At 36.8% G+C, this 21,599-nt stretch overlaps 3 protein-coding genes across 4 annotated transcripts; 1 reads left to right on the top strand and 2 right to left on the bottom strand.

The window, feature by feature from the left end:
* Positions 1 to 838: 838 nt before the first annotated feature.
* Positions 839 to 3,464, top strand: LOC105368891 (Vacuolar protein sorting 35). Its single transcript, XM_011508043.1, has one exon. The coding sequence runs from the start codon at positions 849 to 851 to the stop codon at positions 3,246 to 3,248; it is 2,400 nt and encodes a 799-aa protein (XP_011506345.1). The 5' UTR covers positions 839 to 848; the 3' UTR covers positions 3,249 to 3,464.
* Positions 3,465 to 4,256: 792 nt separating this feature from the next.
* On the bottom strand, positions 4,257 to 12,174 carry LOC105368890 (heat shock protein 70 cognate 3). 2 transcript variants are annotated; one of them, XM_011508042.1, is made up of 9 exons: positions 12,035 to 12,174; positions 11,682 to 11,829; positions 11,128 to 11,347; positions 10,562 to 10,794; positions 10,181 to 10,397; positions 6,753 to 6,864; positions 6,247 to 6,667; positions 5,770 to 6,135; positions 4,257 to 5,461 (listed from the first exon to the last, which is right to left on the bottom strand). In XM_011508042.1, the coding sequence occupies exons 1-9, from the start codon at positions 12,151 to 12,153 to the stop codon at positions 4,403 to 4,405; spliced, it is 2,895 nt and encodes a 964-aa protein (XP_011506344.1). In that variant the 5' UTR covers positions 12,154 to 12,174; the 3' UTR covers positions 4,257 to 4,402. The 2 variants fall into 2 exon arrangements, with proteins under 2 accessions (XP_011506344.1, XP_011506343.1); XM_011508041.1 differs by lacking the exons at positions 10,181 to 10,397; positions 10,562 to 10,794; positions 11,128 to 11,347; positions 11,682 to 11,829; positions 12,035 to 12,174 and adding an exon at positions 7,809 to 8,058 and having other exon boundaries at positions 6,753 to 6,901.
* Positions 12,175 to 14,588: 2,414 nt separating this feature from the next.
* Positions 14,589 to 20,418, bottom strand: LOC105368889 (protein toll-like). Its single transcript, XM_011508040.1, has 5 exons — positions 19,894 to 20,418; positions 19,060 to 19,768; positions 18,384 to 18,693; positions 16,365 to 16,985; positions 14,589 to 15,513 (listed from the first exon to the last, which is right to left on the bottom strand). The coding sequence occupies exons 1-5, from the start codon at positions 20,366 to 20,368 to the stop codon at positions 14,632 to 14,634; spliced, it is 2,997 nt and encodes a 998-aa protein (XP_011506342.1). The 5' UTR covers positions 20,369 to 20,418; the 3' UTR covers positions 14,589 to 14,631.
* Between the last annotated feature and the right edge of the window lie 1,181 nt (positions 20,419 to 21,599).

The following is a 21,599-nucleotide window of genomic DNA, read 5'->3' as shown; positions in this document are numbered from 1 at the left end:
AATGTTAAAACTACTGTATTTCACTTTTGACATTAATTTATTTTTCAAAATTATAACTTTTGTCAATTATATATTTATTTCATTTATAAAAATACCGAATGAATAAAGTAAACTTGTTTAATATAAGTAATAAAGTGTAATGGAAATTTTAAAGCTACAATATATTTTGTGTGTATAACAATTTAAATTAATTAATCAATTTTCAAAAAGGTTTAACATTTTTTTTCTTCTTTCTTTTCTTACATTGATCATTTACAACATTTTATTCAATTAACTAATGCATATTCAACCATTAGCTCGATTTATATTACAATCGAATTTTTTATCAAAATATTAATTAAATAATTGAAATTCTAATATATTGTGATATATTAAAAGAAAAAAAAGAAAGAAAAAAAATATATTTGAAAATACGATAATCGATGGGAATTGAAGTTAAAAAATTTATGCGAAAATGGTAATTCAAGCGAATGTTTTATTCTTATTAAATGATTGTCAGTTTTAAAATACTTCGAATCTCATTTTAATCTTTCATATTGATTATCCCCTTTTATCAACTTTTTTAATTTACAATGATTTATTTAATAAGGGCCAAGCAAAGCTGCATTAAATACACAATTTGTTTTTTATTTTGTGTCTCTAGTGGGATAAGTTCGATAAATTCCCAATAAAACAAACTAGGTTATATTCAACAATTTGCACAAGTAGGTTATGTGTTCGAAGAGAAGAATATTCAAGTCGAGTAAATAATGCTTACGTCTAGATGATTAGAATTAAAAGCTACTAATACATAACAAATAATATATTATTGCGTGAAATAAGCAAGGATATAATTCTTAATATCAATCATGGCTGGAGTTGAAGAGCAGGAAAAGCTATTAGAAGATGCAATAGGAGTTGTTAAAGTGCAAGCTTTGCAGATGAAACATTGCTTGGATAAAGCTAAGCTAATGGATGCTTTGAAACACGCTTCGACAATGTTAGGTGAATTACGAACATCTTTATTGAGTCCTAAGAGTTATTATGAGCTTTACATGGCCATCACCGACGAGCTTCGACATTTGGAACTTTATTTATTAGATGAATTTCAAAAAGGACGTAAGGTAGCAGACTTGTACGAATTAGTACAATATGCAGGAAATATTGTCCCAAGATTGTATTTACTAATAACAGTTGGTATAGTTTACATTAAAGCTAATCCATGTTTGAAAAGAGATCTTTTAAGAGATATGGTTGAAATGTGCCGTGGAGTCCAGCATCCGCTAAGAGGCCTATTCCTGAGAAATTATTTGCTTCAGTGCACAAGAAACATTCTACCCGATAATTTGGAGGACAGCAACACGGACGAAGGAACGGTTCGAGATAGTATTGACTTTATCTTGATGAATTTTGCAGAAATGAATAAATTATGGGTTCGGATGCAGCATCAAGGTCATAGTCGTGAGAGGGAGAGAAGAGAACGAGAGAGGGAAGAATTGAGAATACTGGTTGGAACTAATTTAGTTCGACTTAGCCAATTAGAATCGGTTACATTGGATAAGTATACAAAGCTTGTATTGCCAGGAATATTAGAACAGGTCGTAAGCTGTAGAGACGCGATCGCTCAAGAATACCTAATGGAATGCATAATTCAAGTCTTCCCGGACGAATTCCATTTACAAACGTTAAATGCATTCCTTAAGTCTTGCGCGGAGCTCCAAAGCGGCGTAAACATAAAGAATATAATAATTTCATTGATAGATCGTTTGGCTGCTTTTAGTCAGAGATCCGATGGCGTGGGCGGTCCAGGAAGTCCCAATCAGTTATCCGGAATTCCGCAAGATATTCAATTGTTTGATGTCTTTAGCGATCAAGTGTCAACCATTGTACAAACGAGGCAAGATATGCCATTAGAAGACATAATATCTTTACAGGTAGCATTAATTAACTTGGCTCATAAGTGCTATCCGGATAGAGTGGATTATGTGGATAAAGTCCTTTTAAATACTCATCAAATATTCCAAAAGATTCATACAGAGACATTGGAATATAACAGCGCCGTTTCAAGAGAGCTCTCGAGGCTCTTGAAAATACCAATCGATAACTACAAAAATATTTTGACGGTATTGAAACTGAAGCATTACAGACCGCTATTAAGCTATTTCGATTACGAGGGTAGAAAATTATTGGCAACCTACATTGTGACAAATATCTTGGACAACGAAACGCTTGTACCATCTCCTGAGCAAGTGGATGCAATTTTATTGATGATTACGCCGCTTATTCAGGACCAGCCAGACCACACTGTCGAGGATGATCCGGAGGAATTTGCAGAGGAACAGGGCCTCCTAGGCAGGTTGATACACTACTTCAAGTCAGATGTTTCGGATGAGCAGTACATGATTCTTAGCACAGCTAGAAAGCATTTTGTTACCGGTGGTAGTAAAAGAGTGAGATATACACTTCCGCCCATTGTTTTCCAAGCATACCAATTGGCATTTACGTACAAAAATTTAAAGTCCCAGGACGACATGTGGGAAAAGAAATGTCAAAAGATCTTTCAATTTTGCCATTCCACGATCACGGCGTTAATTAAAGTTGAGCTCGCCGAATTACCTCTTAGGCTGTTTCTCCAAGGTGCTTTGGCCATCGGTGATATCAGATTTGATAATTTTGAAATCGTCGCTTATGAATTTATAAGTCAAGCATTTTCAATCTACGAGGATGAAATTAGCGATTCGAAGGCACAATTTGCCGCAATAACCTTGATCATCGCAACTTTTGAACAAATAAATTGCTTTGGCGAAGAGAACGCAGAGCCCGTGAGAAACCAATGTGCCTTATACGCGAGTAAACTTTTGAGGAAGCCGGATCAATGCCGCGGTGTAGCTACGTGTTCGCACATCTTCTGGTCTGGAAAGTCCTTGAGTACCGAGGGGAAGGAGATGCAAGACAAAAACAAAGTGTTGGATTGTCTTAAGAAGGGAATAAGAATAGCAAATCAGTGTATGGACATTTCGGTGCAAGTCCAATTGTATATAGAACTTTTAAATCATTACATATACTTTTATGAGAAGGGTAATACGGCAGTAACCGTACAGATTTTGAATCAGGTTATTTCTAAAATTAAAGACGAACTGCCGAATTTAGAAATAAGCGAGGAAACCGAACAGATACAAAAGCATTTTGCGAATACGTTAGATCATTTAAAGAACCGAATAGAGTCGCCCGAAGCAGAGGGACAACTGTACGACGGACTTGTATTATAAGGAATTCGAAATGGCAATATTTATGTTAATTGAGACAAACAAACTATATGATTGACAATTAAAAATCCCTTCGCACGCGTCGATCGGATTTATGAGCGATCAAGCGAAATCGAATGCATTATTTCACACCAGCTGAAACGAAATGCTATCTATTTGTAAATTGTGGCTTTTAATTTTGTATCGTTAAATAATTATTTTAACGAATTATTGTTATATAATGAGGCGTTTAATAAATAAAACTCATTTCAAATATAACGACTAAGAGGAGCGATTTATTGTGTAGAAATTACTGTGTTTTCAATCAGAATTACAAATTGAAAAATTAAGGGTTTTTTTTTTTTTATTTTCTTTTGTGTTTATTTTTTTTTTTGTCCATAATTAATTTACATAAAATATTTGAAAAATTTGAATTAATATTATCGCATTAAAATTCTGTACACAATAAGTTAATGGAAGAAGAGGTCGATAGTAGAATTATAAAGCCGTTAACATTATTAATTCAATATATATATATATATATATATATATATATATATATATATATATATGTTAGATTAACCTAAGACGTCATTTATCATTAATAAAAAATAAATAAAGAAAAATAATTGGAGCATTACAAGCACAATAATTAAAATAAAAAATAATATTCTTATGATTTCAAAAGAAATAAATATGCATCGTGTGTAAAGATTTGTTTAAAAAACATTTATTAATGAATGTTCAAAATTTGAACAATTACTATGAAGTTATGAATTCTATTGATATAATTTCTAGGATTCATTTATATACATTTGGTGGAATATTTTATAAGATTTCATAAATGAAAATTTAAGCTTTAAAGGACCATCATCACAGCCGTTCAACGGTTTTCTTCTCGTCGACGAGTTGGTCTATTTCGTGCGTGTGCTTCCTCCCTCCGATCCTAATCGCTTCACACTCTCCTGACATTTATAGAACGCGTCGGAATCTGGATCACGGGGGGTCTGGGGAGAGAAACCTCGTCCGCCCGCCCTCCAGTCCGAGCAAACCACACATACACACATATACGCGCGCGCGCAACATTAGTCTCTAAAGCATTTGTCTAAAGGACAACGGATGTTTCGTCAGTCTAAATTTGTAAATTCCTTTAAAGCTCTTTAAAGGTCGGCCTTAGATTATAATTCGTCCTTGAAGTCGTCCCCGGATTCGTCACCTGTGGGCGGTACACCGCCACCGGCTTGGTACAGTTTGGCAATGATTGGCTGAACAATGTCGGACAATAATTTCTTTTGTGTTTTGTACTCTTCGGGATTTGTATCGGGATTCTCCTCGAGCCACTTGATTTTCTCGTCGATGGCCTCCTCCATTTTCGCCTTTTCCGCCTCGCTGATCTTCGAGCCAAGCTTCTCCTTGTCTTGCAGCTGGTTCTTGAGCGAGTAGGCATAGGACTCGAGCTCGTTGCGGGCCTCGACGCGCTCCTTGAGCTTCTTGTCGTCGTCGGCGAACTTCTCCGCGTCCTTGATCATTCTGTCAATGTCGTCTGGCGTCAATCTGTTCTGATCGTTGGTAATGACGATCTTCTCGCGGTTTCCGGTGCCCTTGTCCTCGGCCGACACTTGGAGGATACCGTTAGCGTCGATCTCGAACGTCACCTCGATTTGGGGGATGCCACGGGGCGCTGGTGGGATGCCCGTTAGGTCGAACTTGCCGAGGAGATGGTTGTCTTTGGTCATGGGACGCTCGCCCTCGTAAACTTGGATGGTCACGGTGTGCTGATTGTCGGAGGCCGTGGAGAAGATCTGGGATTTCTTGGTGGGGATTACGGTATTTCTTGGAATGAGTTTGGTCATGACGCCGCCGACGGTCTCGATACCCATGGTCAGTGGATTTACGTCGAGCAGGACAATCGCGTCGGTGTCCTGTTCGCCAGAGAGGACTCCGGCCTGGACGGCCGCTCCATAAGCGACAGCCTCGTCGGGGTTGATACCCCGGGATGGCTCTTTGCCGTTGAAGAATTCTTTTACGAGATGCTGGACCTTGGGAATTCTCGTGGAGCCACCGACGAGAACGATCTCGTCGACGTCCTTCTTGCTCATGTCGGCGTCTTCGAGGACCTTCTGCACGGGCTTCATGGTGCTACGGAAGAGGTCCAAGTTCAGCTCTTCGAATTTCGCCCGAGTCAACGTCTCGGAGAAGTCGACATTTTCGAAGAACGATTCGATCTCGATCCTCACCTGCAAAAATCATGATCAAATGTTTTGTTTTATTGGATTATTAATGTACTTTGGTAATAAAGAAACGAGGGTAGTGACGTAGTGATTTGAATGAGTAAGTAAATCAAATGATAAGACGGTAAGTGGAGACGGAGAGTATGATAAAATCGACTGTTTTTTTTGTTTTTGTTTTTGTTTTGTTTTGTTTTGTAGAAAACTTTTTACAAATTCGAGAAAGCAAAAAACAAAAAAAAAAACAAAACAAAACAAATTTACAAAGTCGATAAACTATGTAAAGGTATACATAACGAATGTTCAGCTTAATTTACCTGATGGCTTGCACTCAGCGCTCTCTTTGCCTTTTCGACTTCACGACGCAATTTCTGAACGGACCTATTGTCCTTACGAATATCCTTGCCCTTCTTTTTCTTGTACAGTTTGATGAAGTGGTCCATGACACGTTGATCAAAGTCCTCTCCACCCAAGTGAGTGTCACCGTTGGTGGCTACCACTTCGAACACTCCATTATCGATGGTGAGGAGACTGACGTCGAAAGTGCCGCCGCCCAAATCGAATACCAAAATGTTTTTCTCCCCATCTTTTTTATCCAAGCCGTAAGCAATAGCAGCGGCAGTGGGTTCGTTGATAATTCTCATGACTTGTAGGCCGGATATGGTGCCAGCGTCTTTGGTCGCCTAATAAAGGAATAAGAGTAAGGTAATGGTCGTTTGGCGTCATTTTGTCAATCTCAATTGCCAAAGGAATGGAGTTGGGGACAGTTTGGCGCGCGGAAGGCGCTTACTCACCTGTCTTTGTGCGTCATTGAAGTAAGCGGGCACAGTAACGACGGCGTGTGTGACTTTCTTGCCTAAGTAAGCCTCTGCGGTTTCCTTCATTTTGCCCAAAACCATGGCTGAGATTTCTTCGGGGGCGAAGATCTTCTCTCCTTGGGTAGTCTCCACCTTGATGTGTGGCTTACTATTTTTCTCTACGACTTTGAAGGGGAAGAATTTCACATCGTGCTGCACAGTCTTGTCCGTCCATTCGCGACCAATGAGACGTTTGGCGTCAAAGACGGTGTTCTCTGGATTGGTGGTCAATTGATTTTTGGCAGCGTCGCCTATCAAGCGTTCGCCATCGGACGTGAAGGCTACGTACGACGGAGTGATACGGTTACCCTGGTCGTTGGCGATAATTTCCACGCGGCCATTCTTGTATACACCGACGCTAAAAGCATACGTTACAACGTATTAAGAGTCCCGTTGGAAAATATTCCATTATTAAGTAAGCGATGTAGAAATAATAAAGTTACCATGAATACGTCGTTCCCAAGTCGATACCAATAACGGTTCCAATGTCTTCCTTATCCTTAGTCTTGGCCTCGTAAGCCACGGTAAAAGCAACTAGCCCTATCAGTAATAGAGCTGCGGCTCCCTTCATGTTGGCTTTGTTAAACCTTAACTGTAAAGAAATGGAAAGGCAGTTATCGACAAAATTATTTACGGAATTGAGGAACATATGGAGATAATACCAGAGATTAAAAAAACAATAACAACAATAACAACAATATGACGCTGTGAAATAATATATTTACATAGATGGATTAAAAAAAAAAAAATAATAAATAAATAAATAAATAAAATTAAAAAAAAATAAAATAAATAAAATAAAATAATAATAGTAATGATAACAATGCGCGGTTGATCGAGCAACTTTTAACAATTGAGTTTTATAATCTGGGGGAGTAAGCGTAGCCGTCGCTTAAAATCCCGTAAAGGCATAAGTACAATAGCACAAGAGCCATGTGAAAAGGCCATTAGCCCTGATATGTATTACCACGTAAGCGACGACGAGTGATGACTTTAACAGGTTCGACGAATCGTGTGTACGAAGGAGAGATTAATGAATTATTCGAATAACGTTGAAATGAACGGGATTTGAAATGAAGGAGCATCGACCGCGAAATGCGTTACGTCGACAAAAAAAAGTACAGTTAAGTTGCTACTGTTGCTGCTACGCTGCTACATACACAATACATACCTACACGTCATACAACTTCCTCAAAGACCTTAACTATCGTCTATCTCTTTCATAACAAAATAAAAAAAATGGAAAAAAAAAAAAACCAAGGACAAGCAGATAACACGTGGCAACAATGCAATTATCGGGATAAATTTAGTAATAAAATGCGCGATGTATACGATGAACCGTCGCGTGTACGCCCGTAATTATCAAACACTAGTGGCCTCGAATCGATGGATTCCGGGAGAAAATCTTTAGTTTTAAGTTTACTTTGAAAATCACTCGTGAAAATCCCGTCGCCCGTACATATAACTCCCAATAATTAATCACAAAATATCTCACTCACCACTTTGACGATTATATAGGCTCTGCCCGAAACGTCGCGATGCTGGCCCTTCGTTAAATAAAAGCACTTTTTCTTAGCGCGCTCTCTCTCTCTCTCTCTTTATCTATCTATGCACCTAACGAGAAAGAACTCGACGGCCAAGTGCTTCTGGTCTGACTGATAGCCGACGAAACTCAGTGCCGGGATATTAACGGGAATATCTCGTCGTGGCTTTCCTCCATTGGCGCTCGAGAATACGTGGTAACGGAAAGTCCAGGGCCGATTGGCAGAGCTCACTACAGTTGGCTTTCGTCCATTGGCCCACGTCACAGAGTCGAGTTAAGCGTCACGGGGCAGCCGCCACCGTCACGCCGTTCCATGTCCTGGTTATGCGCACTGGCGAATGCCCGCACCTCCATAGCCACGGGCATTCGAGCGAACGGCGTGGGCTGCGGGGCGAGACGCGATGAGTGGGAGGGAGACACAGGGGCATCGATGTCGAGAGCCGCCCAATTCAATAATCGCCGCGTCTCTGGAAATCGGCACCCCTGCGTTTACCAACGAGCCCGGGTGGAGGAGTACCTTTTGCGCAGAATCGACAACCCGCGAGCATCTGATTAGGATGGACCACCCTCGCGACACCGCTGACTCGCTCGCGGTACGATTTCACGGCTATTATTTATTGACCGCGACGGGGAACTCTAATCTCTCTTCGCCTAATTAACGAAACGCAAAACGCACAATCGTTATTCCTCGACTACGCGAGCACAAAATTCATCTTCCTTTCGAACGAGAAACCGGCGAATTTCTCTCTCTCTCTCTCTCTCTCTCTCTCTCTCTACGCCCCAGCCGCTCTTAGATCTCTCCTCTTAAATTCGACTTTCAACCCTCATCATCCTACTCCATAACACGACGTCCGTCGAACAATTAAGCAAAAGCCATTATTGAGGAATTATTGAGAGGAGATGGCCAGCTTTTTGGATTGGGGATTAAAACGAGGTAGTGCCGGTGCAAAAGATCGTTCCTTTAGCGGCGCTCTTCCTCCCCCGCGATCCACGAAAACTTTATTATACAATGATGATTCGATCATGGTTATTCGTTTTTTTTTGTTTTGTTTATTGGCAATTCATACAACGCGCCGCTCGGACGTGTCGCGTAGCGCATTATAGAAGAGAATTGTCGCGCTAGTGAGGAAGTAAGGGAGGAAGAAAGAAAGAAATAAAGTAGGAAAGGGCCGAGTGATGGTCGGTGAGATACGGCATCAGACGTTACGTTATACAACGCTGCCGAATCAGGGAGCGACACACATTCTCGGAATTCCTTTTAAATCTAACGGTAATACTACGTGGAAGCGCTTCCCGGTGCTGCGGTATGTCGATGAGAGGAGAGAAAAAGCGTTTCGTTGCCACGTTCTCTTCACACATCCGTTAATTTTTTTTTTTACCGATGCATTCCCATAAGCGATTTTCGAATGCGCTTAACTTTATTATGACGCAATGATTGTGAGCGAAGCATTTCGCAATTCGCACACAAGCGATAACCACGTAGTCGCTCATTGTTATTATTGTTATTATCGCAGTCGACACGGCGACGAAGTTGAGATCGTATTAGTTGTAGTAGATAAGAGGCGAGGAGGAAAGTAACGGGAGAAATTAAGGAAAATGCGTAGGTCGAATATTATTATCGAATAGTATTATTGTATTAGGCTTTCCAATGATTATTATTCCGAATAGCTTTACAGACTCGTCGTCGAACTTTTGTTTCTTTTTCTCCTGTGCTTTTCCTGTGCTCGTTTTGATAAGGCATTAGGGAAAGGATATTGATATTAAATCGAGACTCTTAGGCAAATATGTTTCATTTTTCTCCCGAACAAAGTGTGTCGTGACGCTTAATTGTGTGAACACGACCAATAATGTGTGGGTCGATTTTATAGAAAATAACAAGATAAAGTTATATGTAAATAATTCGTTGGGTAACAATTATTATAGTACATTCATGTGACTTAAAATTGATAACAAATTATCAAAAAATACAAAAATAAATCCAATACTAGTATTATTGCGATTGAGGAATGGCGACGTAAATGAGTGATAAAAAAAAAAAAAAAAAAAAAAAAAAAAAAAAAAAAAAAAAAAGGCTGTAAACATATAGAGTCTATCTTAAATTAAACTAAAAATTGCAATTTTATACATTTACATTGATCTTTTTTACATTTTTGTACATTTTTTTTTTCTTTCTTTCTTTCAAGCCAGTCTTATTCTTCCAGCTAGGATGCATATCTAAGAAACTAAAGCATTTATATTAATAAATTACTGTATAACTTTAATATTTACTCTTTGGATAAAGCATATCCAAAATTACAGGTGCGAAATATGTTATTATGCAGTCTGCACCGGCCCTCCTCATGCACAGAAGAACTTCTTTCAGCACGGATTCTAAATTAATAGCACCACTTTTAGCACTGTGGTACAACATAGCATATTCTCCGGACACTTGATAGATAAATATTGGATACTCTGGATGAGCAGCCTTTGTTTGTCTAACGATATCCAAATATGCGATACCGGGCTTTACCATTAGCATATCGGCTCCCTCGTCGATATCCCTAGCCTACGATTCAAATAAACGATGTTTGAGTATTTAGTAAGAATATATCCTTGTAATTGCATCCTAGATACATTAAAGAAGCAAATGGATTTTATAGTTAATATATCAACTGTTCTCGACTCTACTCTACTCTACTCTACTTTACGTTGGCCGATGACAAAACTTACGGCTGCTCTGGCTGCTAGACCACTGCTAGTCGTAGGCAATTGATAGCATTGTCTGTCACCAAATTTTGGCGCTGATTTCGAAGCATCTCTAAATGGACCGTAAAAATTGGAGGCAAATTTTACAGCATACGATAAAACGGCCACTTTATTAGATAATCCAGCAGCGGCTAGATCAGCCTTTATGGCTCCTATCCTGCCATCCATCATATCGGATGGTGCAACAACGTGAGCTCCTATTAATAATTTAATTTCAACATTCTAACTGCCAATGAATACAAAGCTGTATAAATTGTTTGTAATATCAAAATAGAACTAAATATTTTTATATCGGATTTTGTAAAAAAGAAATATTTTATTTAATTAGAAGTTTGTGCATCGTTTGAGCTTAATATGTTTTTTTTTTTTCAATACTAATCAAAGATATTGATTTACTTGGCTATAAAGCTAAGGTAAAACATTTTTTGCTAATTCATTTATATAATACTCGAAGAATTGGTATTTCCTAAAATATTACAAATACAAAATTTTTTCCAAACCATAACTAACGTAATAAGTAGTTTGTTTACCAGCTTTTGCATAAGCGACGGCGATATTTGCAATACGCCTAATACTGGCTTTATCGTCGATTGTGCCATCCTTATTTAAAATTCCACAATGCCCGTGATTAGTATACGAACATAAACATACGTCGCAAGCTATTATTAAATCGGGAAACCACAATCTTAATAAGGGCAATGCCTTAACAATTGGATTATTTGATTGATCCGCGCCACTTCCATTTTCATCCTAAAAGACAATATGCATTTAAATTAAATCTTTATCAGAAAACCGTACGTGCCTCTATCTCGATGCAAATTGTAAATTTCTTCACAAGTTACATAACAAGTATTTATTATTTATTCATACACTATTTCATTCAATCAAATTTTACTTCTTCCATCGTTTCACATTGCATTTAATAACCAAATTACATATTAAATAATTTTATAATTTCCACTGCCAATGTTAATAAATATTGTTAGAATGAAAAAAAACAAAAAGAAAAGCTTTATGATGAAATGCAGTTAAAGCTATTGTAAAAAGAATAGATTAAAATTATATAATAAACATTTATACAAACTTTAGTTATATTGTCCGCTACACCAAATAACAAAACAGATTTTAATCCTTTTCCTATCAATGGCGTTAGAAAGTCGTTTAATTTATTAATTCCATATCTCTTAATACCTGGCATACTTTGTATGTCAGTAACTTCATTAGGTTCATCTCTGTAATATAAATTTAAAATTCGAAATTTGAATTACCATCTATGGTCGAAGTGAACTTGCAAATTAGTTCAACTATATAACGCAAAAAAACGTTTCTGTCCGTATTTGCAAGATTACCTTCAATCTGCTTTACTTCAAAATAAATTTATAATGCAACTGACTTATCTTTTGGCTAACTTCTGAGAGGTTATGTTTATATACTCACAAAATAAAAATCGGAAGCATTATATGTTTCGTTGTAATTTCCGCATTCGATGACTGCCAAAATCTCAACGTAGGGTGAAACAATCCACTGTGCAGAATGTGTTTTGATTTCAAATCCATGTCGCCAAAGTGATACGTTCGTATCTTCTTACTACACGCAGGGTCTATTGAAATTTTAGACACTGATGCCTTTTTTGGGAAATCGTAAATGAAATACTATGCAAACGATTTTCTAATTGAAATGTCGTTTTGCACCCGATGGCACAGGTGAAAATTACTATGAAAAATTTTAATTCGGATCCTATGGATAAATAATAGGGCTAAAAAACAATTGTAATAATGTAGAACAAACGATTTTTTTTTATATAAAAAGTCGGCAATTAAAAACTGTAATGTCATCGTACAGTTGAAATCTAAACTTATATAACTAGTTTGGATTGTAATCGTGACTCATTTATAGAAATTATAAAATTCAATTTTTAAGTATTTTAATTACATATTCCAATGCTATTTCGTAGCTCGTTTTAATTTTACGCGCTGACCTGCATACCAAATAGAACCGTACAAAATAGAAATTATTTAGTAATAATTATAATTTCATTCGTCATTTATATTATAAGTGAGTGCGAGCTGTCGTTTTACGGTTCGATTAAATAATTTTACGCCTAATCGGGTAAATTGTAGTGGCACTTTAAAGCAATGCGAAATACAAAATTTGTGTTTGCGCGAGTCATGTCATTGAACACAATAAATTTTTAAAATCTTTTCTCCAAACAATTAACGTATTTTTTTCTAGCTCGTGAATAATTTATTTTCCAAACACCCACTTATCTTATTCGAACCTTTTCTTTTCGCATTATCTAATAGTATATTTGTGCATAATTATTCAAGGAAAATATTAATCCCCATTATATTCCCGGATTTTCCAGCTAATAATACAATTACGTTTATAATTATTGTATGCACATATTCGTAAATTGCAAACAAGTAAATTTCTTCAAAATACAAAGTATGCCCTTTTTGAAATTTCGTTATTCTTAAGTACAGCTAAGCGGTAATTTAATATTGTATAGAAACATTATTGTTATTTCTGTTTTTACCTTGTGATTCAATTGTAATAATAAAGTGAATAAAAATATAATAAAAAAATTTATTCTAATTATTGGACAAAATTTACGCGACGTCTCGCAACGCATAATAATGATTTCTTTCATCTTAATCTTAATATTTAGTTTATCCATATTTAACGAGAACCGAATCGTCCGACTAAAATTTTCAATGATTTGAATAATTAAAATTGAAATATTTGCTGCTCAATTCATTCCTATTACGCGCATTATATTTTTCGCTAAATTATTAAGTTGCTTCTTTCATTTTAGCTACAATAAGCATTGTACGTATAATCAAAATTTATATTAAGAAATTAATTAAAGGGTAACAATTTCAATAGTCATTAAATAATTCGATTATAATGAGTAGACTTTAATTTGTCGAGTAAACATTACTTAAATGGTTGATTTGTGAGAAAATGTTATTTAAAATGAAAGGGATGTAGAGCTCAAGTAGTAGTAGTAAGGCTAAGTGCTTGACTTGGTGGAAACAATAACAGCCAACACGCAACACTTACATTTGTCTATTTTGTCCCGGTAATTGTCAAGCGATTACATTTAATTTTATTGCACTGCCGTCGATCATAACGATTTATCGAAGATTAATTGGTCAAATGCGAAAATTAAAAATCCTTTTGCAAATTAATGCAACATATGAATCACATGCTTACAATCCAATTAGCTATTGGATGACTAATCAAGGTATTGCAAATATGATCAAGCTCGAGTCATTCTAATGAACAAACCGCTTATCGATTGTGCACCTCAAAAATCAAATTTAGAGGACAGGTGGGTTTCGTACTTTAGAAGAAAAGAATATCAGTAAACATATTTCGTTTTAAATTATTTTTATTACTTATTAAATAATTCTAATTCTCTTCTCACTTAAAATTAAGTGCATTAAATACAATGAAACAATCGATAGAATTCATAGTTTTATTATTTATATTTATAATACATGCCTATCCAAACAGAAAGTATTAGTCTCTTAAACAGTTACATTTTATTTGTCCTTTTAAATATCTTACGTTCGTTAGTTTTCTCGTTGATAATTGTTCTTTTATTAAAACTACATAAAAAAAAAAAAAAAAAAAAAAAAAAAAAAAAAAAAAATCCTCCCTTCAAATTCTTGCCGACAATGTACAATTTCAATGCTGAGACAAGCATTCCTCTCGCGCTTTTACATTTAAAGATTTGTCTAGATTAACAAATAATGAATCATTACCGATTCATTAAATATAACGAAACTAGTAATTTGTCAACATATAAGAATTGCAGTCTTATTCTCTGTCTATTTTCATTATTCATACTTCCAATTTATAAGGTAGTTTAATCAGTCTCACTCTCTCTCTCTCTCTCTCTCTCTCTATATATATATATATATATATCTGCCTCTTTGTCATTTTATGTGAAATAATTTGTAGACACTACATGTGCTTACATGTAAATCGATTGATAAGAATATAAAGAAAATGCGAGGCCTTTTTCATTAAATTTCTTCCGTTTTGTTATAACTATGCGTGATAGGCGAGACATACGAGTGCGGCATCGCGTAGCGGAGCTTCTGCCAGAACCAGGGGTCGCCCCACTTGACGTAAGTGTTCATCTGCAGGTAGGCCCGGAGCTCGGGGTCGAGCTTCTCGGTGGGCCCGATGTCGCCGTAAAGGACGACGATGACGCGGGCGCGACGCTCGCTGAGGGCCTGCTTGTGGGCGACCTGGAACTCGAGTCTGCCCCAGACGCTCTCGATGAAGTTGGCCGAGAGTACGACGATCGTGCGCTTGGACTCCTCGACGCTCCGTGCGATCTGCGTAGGTATCCACTCGCCGGCCAACCAGTCGCGCACGTGAATACAGAGTCGATAGGGCCGGGGTCCCTCCTCCAGCCTCCCCACCAGCTCCTTAACCACAAACTCCTCGTCCTTGTGCGAGTAGCTGATGAAGGCGTCGTACCTCTTGTCCCGATCGATCTCCTCCTCGCTCACGAGGCACAGGCAGAGGCTCTTCGAGAACAGCCAGACCTTTATCTGCCGCTGGTAGCGGAAGTATAGGGCCACCCCGCCACCGACCAGCAGCCCCAGGAGGCACACCAAGGAGCAGACGAGGATCACCGTGTCGTTGTTCGAGGTGCAGAGCTCCGACAGGGAGATGCTCGAGAGCGAGACGTTGGTGTTGGAGCAGGTGATGCGCAGGAGCTCTGGCATTCTGATTGAATTGGACTGGATGAAAGTGAAAAGGTCGTAAGTACTGCAATCGCAATACCAAGGATTGCCATGGAGCGTCAATTTTGACGTGAGCGATGAATTTGACGAGAATTTCCTTAGAATCTTCAGATCGATGTACGTCAGATTGTTACCGTCCAAGTTAAGAATCTGTGGGAAAAATTATAAGAGGTTTTTACGGCACTTTACGTGGAATAGGAAAAAATCGAGAAAGAAGAAAGGAGTAAGGATGAAAATAATCCATTTCTCGTTCGACATTGGAAATCATACGAAATTCTATCTCTTTATAAAACGTATTTTTATCGTACATTAGCCGAACGTATTATTCATTGTGTTGTTAAATTTTTCACACTGAAATTATTCTTCGAGATACGTCTGTTATACTCTTCGATTGATCGTTAGCTTCTATTTTGATGGGTCATCGCTCTGAATTAACATTTAACTTCAATTTAATATTGAATAAAAACGAATTACAAATTTACATAGAGCTTTTTAATTATTTTCTTTGGATTTTTATCTGAATAAATTTTAAAATTCTAATTTTCTATACTCTTTTGTTTGTCGAGCGAAGCAATAGGTACAAGCTATTAAAAAGAAAAGAAAAAGAAAAAGAAAAAGAAAAAAAACTGCTGTAATATAAAAATTCTTTGAATGATTAAAGCCAGTGTGTACAATTTTCTAGGACGTTGTATATTTTAGCATATTAAGTAGTTGCTTAGCATTATGCCTGCTTACACGAGAAAACTTTTCGAAAATTCCCTATATATATATATATATATATATATATATCCCTTATAAAATTATTTTTCCCAAATACAGAAGGTCGTTCGGTTATTAATTACTTGCTTTGCTTGATAATAAGAGTTTTCAAAATTACCATTCACTTGTATAATAAAAGTGAAGTATCTATTATATTATAGAGTCACTGTGTGCCCGAGATTGGAATTTGTAAAAATTTTACAAAGCAAATGACGAAGGAGAAGGAGTAAAACGTTACTTACCTCGAGATTTGGTGAAATAAGTTTCTCGTGGACTCGGTCGATATTGTTCCTCGAGAGGTTCAAGGTACGCACTTTTTGGTAGCCCTTGACATTCATGTCCGGCATCGCTTCGAGACGATTCATAGCCAGATCGAGTTCGATGCGCTCAACGGTGCGCGCGTCGATCCACGGTGGCGGCCTAGTCAGGTTCTTGGCGGCGCAATCTAGGATCAGCGCTCGGTCCGCGGGTCTCAACCAACAGTCGCAAGGGGAGTCGGAACCACAAGGGTCACCCGGCCTCGAGTACGAGCTCTGGATGAGGCACTTGAGCTTTTTCGTCCGTAGCTCGGTGAGCTTGCGGCCACTCATGTAGTCGGGGCTCGAGCAGCTCAGGCCCCCGAGCTCGAGGCGCATGTAGTTAAGAGCCGCCGTTGACATCTCCTTGTTTACGTAGCGCAGCAGCGAGTACAGATCGCAGTCGCAGTGAATCGGATTTTCTTCGAGGCGGACGTGCACGTAGCGGGACTCAACGAAACTCTTATTCGCTGAGACGCGCTCCAACCGCTCCAGGTTTACTTGGCTAATTGAGTTGTAGCGCAGGTCCAGGCTCACGCTCTTCGATACGAATTGTAGATCATCTGTCTGTAAATTAAGTAATACACACGCGTCTGAGTAGCTGGCCTATGCATCTTGAAAATTATGTAGAGAATGCCGATAAAAATAACGTGAAAATAGTAATTTTACGTTTTTTTTTTTTTTTTTTTTTTTTTTTTTTTTTTATCATTTGTGGAGCAACCGTAGAATATTCTAAATTCCATTAAAAAAAAAAAAAAAGTATTTTTTTAATAAGTAAATATTTGATCGAGCAGAGATGGTAATCAGATTAGTAATACAGTGATGATATTGTACAAGAAATTGTAATATTTAGAATGTGGTGCGTACGAGGTCTAGTTTATAAAGTAGAAATAGCGAAAGTATAGGTGAAAAATAATGTTACGAGTAATAAAATGTTATAGAAATGATTTTCAAATGATCAAAGAGTAAAGGATGAAATATTTAATTTCAGGATATAGGGGAAAGTCTTAGCGTTCCTGTTTCAAGGTGCCTGTGATTTATATTCTGATAATGGTTGTATTTCATGACCCCGAGCCTTTCATTCGTTAATGAGAAGAGAAGAATAAAGTATCTCTATACGTAATTAAATGGTTTTGCGCAAATGAGATTTAACGTATTATTATGTATAAACGAATTCTAAAGCTTTTGTTTTTGGATTAATTAAATTTCAAAATTAACGCTCTTTAATGCTGTTGTATCGCTCTCTAATTGTTTGTATTCATAAAAATGTGAGTCCAAAGGGGACATTGTACGAGTAGAATTAAGATGCTACGCCAATATAATAACGTAATTTATATACATATTTACGTAAAGAAGTTGTATTGAAAAAATGTTTACAAAATAAATAATAATCGTGAAAAAGTGTATCAATATTTTGCGACTACACATTATTCGTAAAATATTTTCAGTGAAAAATTCAGTGCATCGAATTGAAGTCTAATTATGATATGTACTGTATTGATTACTTTATTATCAATAACAAAGAAACGCCTCTCTTATTGATTACGTATTCAATTCGACAATACGAGCTTCCGGTTATTGGGATACAAACGGTAATTTTCAGATGAGTAATTGTGTAAAAATGTGTTAGAAAATTAAACAGAATTATCGTCAAAGAAAAATTCATAATAATCTGATTAAAATTTCTTATATCGTGCCCCATCAAAATTCACCACTATTCGCTGCTTTTTTGCCTCTACGAGTTATTGCAAAAAAAAAAAAAAAAAAAAAAAAAAAAAAAAAAAAAAACAGCAGTCTTTATCATATAGCACAAATAATATGTTTATCAGTTCAATAAATTCGACTTCGTTTCGACCAAATTATCGTTGCTTGTACAAATAATAAAAGGAAAAATATTCATTGATTTTTACTATAAAATTAAGAAGAGGGAGAAGAAAATTTTTTACATAAATTTTAATAGCTTACCTGCAAATAATCAAGTAAATTGTAAGAGAGATCAAGTTCACGGAGACGAGCGCTACTCGTTGTCCAGTCGCTATATATTTCGGTAATATTGTTATAAGATAAATAAAGCTCTTCGAGAGAAGTACAAGGCTGGAAGGGCGAAATGTGCCCGAATATATCGTATATGCCTGTGCGCAAAGTCAATTTGTTATTGGCAAATCTTGCAACTTTAAGTTCCTCGAGAGAATTAAAGGCATTAAAATGAATAAAAGTCAAATCATTGTCTTCCATGTCGAGCTCTTGTAGCGATACCAGCCCTTCCAAAGTACGCCTATGCAAGACAAATATAAAATTAGAAAAAATAAAATATAGAAGACATATATAATTCAGGTGAATGGTTGAATCTTTGATTGTGATGTAACGAAAACAAAAAACAAAAAAAAAAGGAAAAAAAAAAGACTTGTCAATGAGAAATTGAGAGTATCGTTTATATAATTACATATTATGAAAGAATTTGGAAATGAAATTTAGATGTTAGAATATCTTTCATTAATTTCATCCCTACAGAATCCTCGACGTATTATCGAATCAAAAATTAAAACATTTAGGAACTGCATTTCTCAGCATTACTATTAAAATCATTTATTTGGCAAATAGCATAAAGATGGAATATTATTCGAATAAATTATTAACTCACTCGTTAATGGCCGTCAGGTGATTTTTCGATAGATCGAGCTTCCTCAATTTTCGAGTATTCGAAAAGAATCCATCGGGTAATTTCTTCAAATCATTGAAGGACGCGGCGAAGGTGCTTAATTCGATGGCGTCTTGTAAAAGCTTAGCGGGCAGCGCCGTCAAGTAGTTCTTGTTTAAATTGAAATCGGCGATGTTTATGGAGCCCCAAATCAAATCTTCCGGCAGTCGTTGCAAGCCACTGCGTACGAAGGAGACGAATTTCAAGTTGACGAGGTTCTTGAGGAACTTGCGCGGAAGTACAGTCAGATTGGCCTTATTGTACATGAGCTTGACGATTTTCAGCTTAGGATTATTCTGAAATAAATTATCCGGCAAAGCCGAAAAATTGTTCGAACTGAAATTGATCACTTCGAGATTGCTAAGATCTTTGAGGACGTCGATCGTGAGATGGCTTATTTTATTTTGATGAACATCGAGCGATACTAGGGAGGTCAAATCGCGAAAGACACCCGACTGCAACTCCGTCAAGTCATTTTTCCAAAGATTCAGAAGCCGAATATTTGTCAATCCGTCGAATATCCCAGGCTTCAGATCTTTCAAATTATTACTGCTCAGCTCCAACGTTCTCAGCGAGCTCGCTTTCTCAAAAAAATTCGGCGGTATACGAATATTCGTATTCCGAAGCTCCAGTTGCATCAATTTCGGAAGACCTGGAAATGAAAAATGAAAAATGAAAAATGATGACCTGGAAATGACGAATCGGTTGGAGATGGGCTAAAAATAAAAGCTCGGCAATTCATCGATCGAGTCACTATCGATCATTAGGCTAACTCACCTTTGATAAGGTCCGGTACGACGGAGCCAATGCGGTTATTCGAGAGCACGAGATAGCGGAGTTCGGGGAAGGCGCTCAAACTAATGGCGCTCGGGCCACTTTGAAGGGCCTCGTAGGCGAGGTACTCGAGATCACGCGCCTCCAGCTGTTCGACAAGCCGCTCCGTTTGCACTCGCCCCGGTGGTGGACAAGACACGAGAATGAGGCTCCTGGGGCGTGTGCCCGCGAGTCGCGCCCCGGGCAACAGATCCAGCCATCTGGGATTACCCTTGCAGCGGAGTCGGGCCAAATCATTTGAACGAACATTTAGATGGAAGCTCGAGAGAAGGCCGCTCGGGCAGACGAGTTCCAACTCGCCGTTGCCGCTCGGTGAACAACCGCATTGGAGATTCTCCGGGCAGTCGAAGCCGACAGCAGCGGCAACTCCGAGGCTCGGGACGGCGAATGCCAGTATAAGGACCAAGAGCCGCATCATCGCGTCCTGGCAGCTTTTCTTCTGCCTGCAAGTTCGAATGCTTCCTTTTATATTTACGTTGCGTTGCGGGAACATGCGCGTTTCAATTTTAATGCTTTTTTTCCTAAGCGATGAATGGTTATTCAAAATATTTTTCACCTTTATTTGTATGTTTTGCTCGCGATTTCAGACCGCGTCGATATATTAAATATATGTATATGTATATATCAGAATCATTATATTTATAAAAAGTTTATTTATGCAAGTATATATCGATTTTATCATCGACAATGGCAACGATTTAATATTTTATTTTTTAATTTACTTAAATATTTACTGTGCTGTAGATATTTTATACAGAAGCATTTTCTTTCTCAAAAAAATGAGAATTCATAGGCTTTATCAACTAATAATCATTAATTTGACTAATATTATTGATAAATGAATAAATGAATTGTAAGTAAGAAGAAAGCACATAGTCGGTAATATTATTTTCTCGCGTTCCCTGATATTTTTGTCTGAGAGGGTAAGAAGCATTGGATATTATTGCATTTAGTTTCGAATCGAAACAATTTACGTGATTGGTTGTGTAATTAACAATTTCACTCTCAATGCCAGTAATAATCTCTGAATTATTGTCCGACACAATACTTCTAATACATTATATTAATTGGGATTTGCAATAAAATTATCAGAGGCAGGCGCCCATTTATTATACATTAAATTCATTTCGAAGAAACTAATTCTTTTACTTGAGAATTGTATTGCAAACTTAAAAATAATAAAATGGAGATTCAATCGTAAGAAGAAAGAATTGCCGATGATATTGTAAAACAACGTAAAAAAAAAAAATAACAGAAAGTAATTAAAAATAAATTTGATTAAATAAATAATACTGTGGAATACTAAAGATGGTAAATATTTTTTTTAAATAAAGTTATAATATTTTATTTCAACCAACATAATAAGTAATTAGTTATGTATTAGTATTATGTAATTAGTATTAATAATAAGTAATGAAATAAAAATAAATATATATTTTGCCAATGCTATTTATTATACAAAAAAGTTAAAAGTAAATGATATTGGTGAAGGAATTAATCTACAGGTGTTGCATTTTTGTTTGTTTAATTTAATAAAATATTCTATTCATTTACGATTATTGCAATGTTTTATTGTTTATAATTTACACTCACTAATAATTGCAAATACTAATTTGTAATTGTATATTCGTTATTGAAATTTCAAAAAT

The sequence above is a fragment of the Ceratosolen solmsi genome, unplaced genomic scaffold, assembly GCF_000503995.2.
Source record: "Ceratosolen solmsi marchali unplaced genomic scaffold, CerSol_1.0 scaffold1, whole genome shotgun sequence".
In the NCBI taxonomy this organism is placed as follows: Eukaryota; Metazoa; Arthropoda; class Insecta; order Hymenoptera; family Agaonidae; genus Ceratosolen; species Ceratosolen solmsi.
Note: the sequence above shows the minus strand (reverse complement) of the source record. Positions and strands in the feature narration are given on the sequence as shown.

Bases quoted from the DNA above. Each gene is read 5' to 3' on its own strand.
- LOC105368890 (XM_011508042.1), bottom strand. From the start codon at position 12,153: ATGGATTTGAAATCAAAACACATTCTGCACAGTGGATTGTTTCACCCT. The intron at 11,348-11,681 runs GTTTGTATAAAT...ATTGTCTTTTAG, and splicing joins TAGCGGACAATATAACTAAA to GATGAAAATGGAAGTGGCGC. The intron at 6,136-6,246 runs GTGAGTAAGCGC...TTCCTTTATTAG, and splicing joins TCAATGACGCACAAAGACAG to GCGACCAAAGACGCTGGCAC.
- LOC105368891 (XM_011508043.1), top strand. From the start codon at position 849: ATGGCTGGAGTTGAAGAGCAGGAAAAGCTATTAGAAGATGCAATAGGA.
- LOC105368889 (XM_011508040.1), bottom strand. From the start codon at position 20,368: ATGATGCGGCTCTTGGTCCTTATACTGGCATTCGCCGTCCCGAGCCTC. The intron at 18,694-19,059 runs GTGAGTTAATAA...TGTCTTGCATAG, and splicing joins CACCTGACGGCCATTAACGA to GCGTACTTTGGAAGGGCTGG. The intron at 16,986-18,383 runs GTAAGCTATTAA...CTTAATTTACAG, and splicing joins ATTTACTTGATTATTTGCAG to ACAGATGATCTACAATTCGT.